Source organism: Triticum dicoccoides, chromosome 1A, assembly GCF_002162155.2.
Source record: "Triticum dicoccoides isolate Atlit2015 ecotype Zavitan chromosome 1A, WEW_v2.0, whole genome shotgun sequence".
NCBI lineage: Eukaryota > Viridiplantae > Streptophyta > Magnoliopsida > Poales > Poaceae > Triticum > Triticum dicoccoides.
Genome location: NC_041380.1, coordinates 491,478,258 through 491,483,057, shown reverse-complemented (window position 1 = coordinate 491,483,057; position 4,800 = coordinate 491,478,258). Strand labels below are relative to the sequence as shown.

Here is a 4,800-nt window from a genome sequence, read left to right as displayed (position 1 = left end):
GGAATAGGAGGAGGAGGAGAGAGTGTGGAGGGGTTTGGCTCAGCTCACCGTGGTCTTATGGCCATGGCCATGGGTGATGAGATGGGTCTCATGGAGAGGAGTGCAGCTGAAGATTGCCTCCTCTGAATCTTTTTTTTTTTTTGCGGTGGGCCTCCTCTGAATCTGTGGTGTATTGGTGTCTGCTGAGCAGCGGGTTTATTTTTTTCCCTTTTTCTTCAAGGAGAAACCCTAGGCCTCTGTCAACCTGTCATATAGCATCTCCATACACAAAATGAGTAGTTGGATATTGCTTGGTGATGTGGTTTTATCATTACATAGTAAGACTTTTTAGGGCATATAAGGCCTTATACAACGGGAGGTGCTTAGAAAAATAAACCGAGTTTTTCTAAAGCATCGGTGCCTATTTCTACAGGGTAGACACTTAGCGTCTACCCTGTAAAAATAAGCACCGATGCTTAAGAAAAATCTGGTTTATTTCTCTAAGCATCTTCCTTAAGCACCTTTCATTGTACAAGGCCTAATGGGACATGATAATTGCTTGCGAGATCAGACTCTGTTTTTTTGGTAGACTCCATTTTAGGAAATATGATAAATAACTCGACATTGTTTATTCCATACACTTCGTATTCCTGTTCGGTGTATACAGCTTCAACAAGCTTTGTGCCATATAACGGCTATGCATTCCTCTAATTTTTTATAATATATACCGGTCTCTTCGTTGAGGGGTTATTTTAACTAGCTACAAGAAATCACAAGGTAGTAAATTATGTTCTTCTTCAATAAGGATCAAATAACTCAATATCTCTGCTTAAAAAAAACTCAATATCTCTTGTTTGAACATTTAAATGTCATTTCATGTATTTTCATGCATTGCTTTCATTTATCTATGTCCTATTATATTTCTCATGTGTTAGTAATTGGCTCATAACGGCATAAGGTATTAGGAAGGAAGAAGCCGGTGATCACAAAGTTTATGTCCTAACTGGGTGGCAGTCTAACATGGTTTGTTTGTTTTTTCTCAAGTGAGTCGAACTATAATTTTAGTTGTTTGGATTTATTGACGCAAAAAAAGCCATAATATTTTTTTGATACCACACAAGATATTTTCCCTTCAAATGAATCATTCAAAGTTGTTCATATTCCGTATGTCTTGACTTTGTCACGAGGACTCAAATATCCGAAATGTGCATCTTTCTCCTCGTTTCAAACAAATCCTCTCCCGTTCTGCAAAACACTGCCCTGATAATCGGGAAGGGATAGAGGTGGAACCCGCCACGAATGGAGACAAGCGAAACATAGCGTTAAACAAATACTCCCTCTATCCGGAAATACTTGTCCCAAAAATGAATAAAATAGATGCATCTATAACTAAAATAAGTGTAGATACAACCATTTTGAGAACAAGTATTTCCGAACGGAGGGAGTATATCCACCGTGTCCTGACCCCAAGATTATCAATGATTCGGCAATGTGAGTGGCAGATGTTGAGTATTGGCTACTCCCTGTCAGTTAAGCATAGTGTATTGGTTCGTACGTACGTACGTACTCGATTAATTAATCGTAGTATGATGGTCGTGTCAGGGCTTAGATGAGGCGTGCGCGGAGCATCACGGCCCACCGTGATTTGTTTCGTTTCCGGAAGTGCCATCTCATGATCGATCATCTCGGCGAGGCGCGCTCCGTCCGCACGCCACCGCCCAATCGGCCTGAAGTAGGCTGTTGAGGTTGCTAATATGGTTCGATAATGAAGGGTGCTTTGCGTCGCACTGAAACCGTCGCCGGCCACCGATGCCCCGTTTGGGACGGAGGAGCTGATATCCCATTTCGTTCTCGCCAGCTAGCTTTCGCGTGGAAGTGGAACTATCCGATCGGAGCGTGCCAGCCTTTGGTGTGCGCAGGTCGTGGGATTATTCCCTGCAGGAGCCACTGGGATGCTCCTGGTCAGAACCCAACCATGATTTGTCATGATCTGGTTTTTTGGCACGCTTGTATCATGTTTATTTTTTCGCCGGGGCGAAGTAAATATGCGCACCCTCCTATCTAGTTTTAGCAGAGGATGTGATGTGTAGGTTGCGTGGAAATTAGTCAGTGGGAGTCTCTTATGGTTAAATTCCCGCCAAAATAAATAAATAAATAAATAAATTAGCCCGACCCTGAAATGCTCTTCTTCTCTTCTCGTGAGAGCGCGGAGCCACTGCTGCGGCTCTACCACAGATAGAAGATGGATGCGATCCCTCGTTGCGCTGGCGCTGGGAGAAGGTGGCAACCGGGGGGCAGGTTTTCCTCAGGAAGACGTGCGTCGTCGCCACTTTACTCGGGTGGAAGATCATTATGTCCCCCGGGTGGACGTGGCAAAGGCCGGCCGCCATGATTCCTTCACCCGCCACGGCCTTTGCGTCGCACGGGAACATGGCCAAGGACACACGTGGCGTACGTACTTGTTGGCCTGGCATGTCCGGCTAATCGCCGTTGTCTCGTAGTTCTAATCCCAATGTGGCAAATGTTCTATGCGTGTACGTGAGTCAGTGTTGACGTTTGCTGGCGCCGTGTTGCCAACTTGCCATGGAGCGAGAGCGCCAGATCTCATCACCATTCCAATTATAGAAGGAAACACGGCACATGCGTGTGGTTTTTTCGGGCATCGTGATCGGCTTGTGTTTGTGTGCGTCTTTTATTCGGCTGATCTCCTCTTGGACTGTTATTGGGTTGCAAGACAAACTTGAGGGCAAGCACTTGTTTTCTCTGCTTTACACCGTGGTTTCCATGGCATTGGGAATTTCATAGGAACTCTAAAAGATAGGATTTTTATAAGATTTTTTTCTTTAAAGCCCTTTGGTTCATAGGAATGGATTCCTATTCATACATAGGATTGATTCCTATCCTTCACATTTCATAGGAAAATAAAAATGAGCCTAGACTCAATGAAAAAATTCCTTTGATGTCAACCAAATGACATCTCGTTTTATATTTCTACTCATAGGATTTGAGATATATGTTATCTCATTTCCTACAAAATTCCTATTCCTACGATTAACGCTGCATGTGGGACTCTATGTGGGAGTCCCACCTACAATCCACCACGTCCCACCATGTCTGATGTTAAAAAAGTGGACATCCCACCAATTCTAGCATAAATTAGGTGGGAACAAGTGGGATCCCCACCTAACAAATACATTTGCATAAACCTCGTATAGAGCTGCAACATGGTATGAAGATAACTGAGCAGCAGCATAGTATGAAAACATCACACTTGAGATCTACTAAACCTTTAGTTCCATATAGGATGAATCGATCGAATCCACTAAACCTTCAGTTACATATACGGATGAATCGATTTACGAGAGGATAATAAGAGTGCAAGCCAAGACAACAATTAAAGTTGCAGAGTCTCGACGATGGCGCGAACACACAACTACTGATCAAGTGAAAATGCAAGGCCGAGCACACTAAAATGGTGACGAATGCATGAAGCGCATGGCAGGTTGATGACGAATGTCCACAGAGTCTGAACAGAGGACCTGATTCTTGAAGAACAACTCCAGCAACAGATAGGTTGATGACGAATTCAACTTGTTAGCTACATGAAGCGCACGGCAGGCATGGTATGAATAGGTGTGGTTGAAGGAAATATGCCCTAGAGGCAATAATAAAGTTATTATTTATTTCCTTATAATCATGATAAATATTTATTATTCATGCTAGAATTGTATTAACCGGAAACATAATACATGTGTGAATACATAGACAAACAGAGTGTCACTAGTATGCCTCTACTTGACTAGCTCGTTAATCAAAGATGGCTATGTTTTCTAACCATGAACAAAGAGTTGTTATTTGATTAACGAGGTCACATCATTAGTTGAATGATCTAATTGACATGACCCATTCCATTAGCTTGGCACCCGATCGTTTAGTATGTTGCTATTGCTTTTCTTCATGACTTATACATGTTCCTATGACTATGAGATTATGCAACTCCCGTTTGCTGGAGGAACACTTTGGGTGCTAGCAAATGTCACAACGTAACTGGGTGATTATAAAGGAGCATTACAGGTGTCTCCAAAGGTAGATGTTGGGTTGGCATATTCGAGATTAGGATTTGTCACTCCGATTGTCGGAGAGGTATCTCTGGGCCCTCTCGGTAATGCACATCACATAAGCCTTGCAAGCATTGAAACTAATGAGTTAGTTGCGAGATGATGTATTACGGAATGAGTAAAGAGACTTGCCGGTAACGAGATTGAACTAGGTATTGGATACTGACGATCGAATCTCGGGCAAGTAACATACCGATGACAAAGGGAACAACGTATGTTGTTATGCGGTCTGACCGATAAAGATCTTCGTAGAATATGTAGGAGCCAATATGGGCATCCAGGTCCCGCTATTAGTTATTGACCGGAGACGTATCTTGGTCATGTCTACATTGTTCTCGAACCCGTAGGGTCCGCACGCTTAAGGTTACGATGACAGTTATATTATGAGTTTATGCATTTTGATGTACCGAAGGTTGTTCGGAGTCCCGAATGTGATCACGGACATGACGAGGAGTCTCGAAATGGTCGAGACATAAAGATTGATATATTGGAAGCCTATGTTTGGATATCGGAAGTGTTCCGGGTGAAATCGGGATTTTACCGGAGTACCGGGAGGTTACCGGAACCCCCCGGGAGCTATATGGGCCTTAGTGGGCTTTAGTGGAAAGGAGAAAGGGGCAGCCCAAGGTGGTTGTGCGCCTTCCCCCTTCCCCTAGTCCTATTAGGACTAGGAGAGGTGGCCGGCCCCCTCTCTCTCTTTCCC

General features: G+C 43.6%; 1 protein-coding gene across 2 annotated transcripts in view; it reads right to left on the bottom strand.

The window, feature by feature from the left end:
- Positions 1-3,295: 3,295 nt before the first annotated feature.
- The window catches only part of LOC119307037 (protein VASP homolog), a 32,434-nt gene continuing 30,929 nt past the window's right edge, over positions 3,296-4,800 (bottom strand). For both annotated transcript variants that reach the window (XM_037583151.1, XM_037583213.1), the window contains one exon: positions 3,296-3,577. In XM_037583151.1, coding sequence (XP_037439048.1) covers positions 3,566-3,577 — 12 coding nt within the window. In that variant the 3' untranslated portion in view covers positions 3,296-3,565. The remainder of the gene's footprint in view (positions 3,578-4,800) is intronic.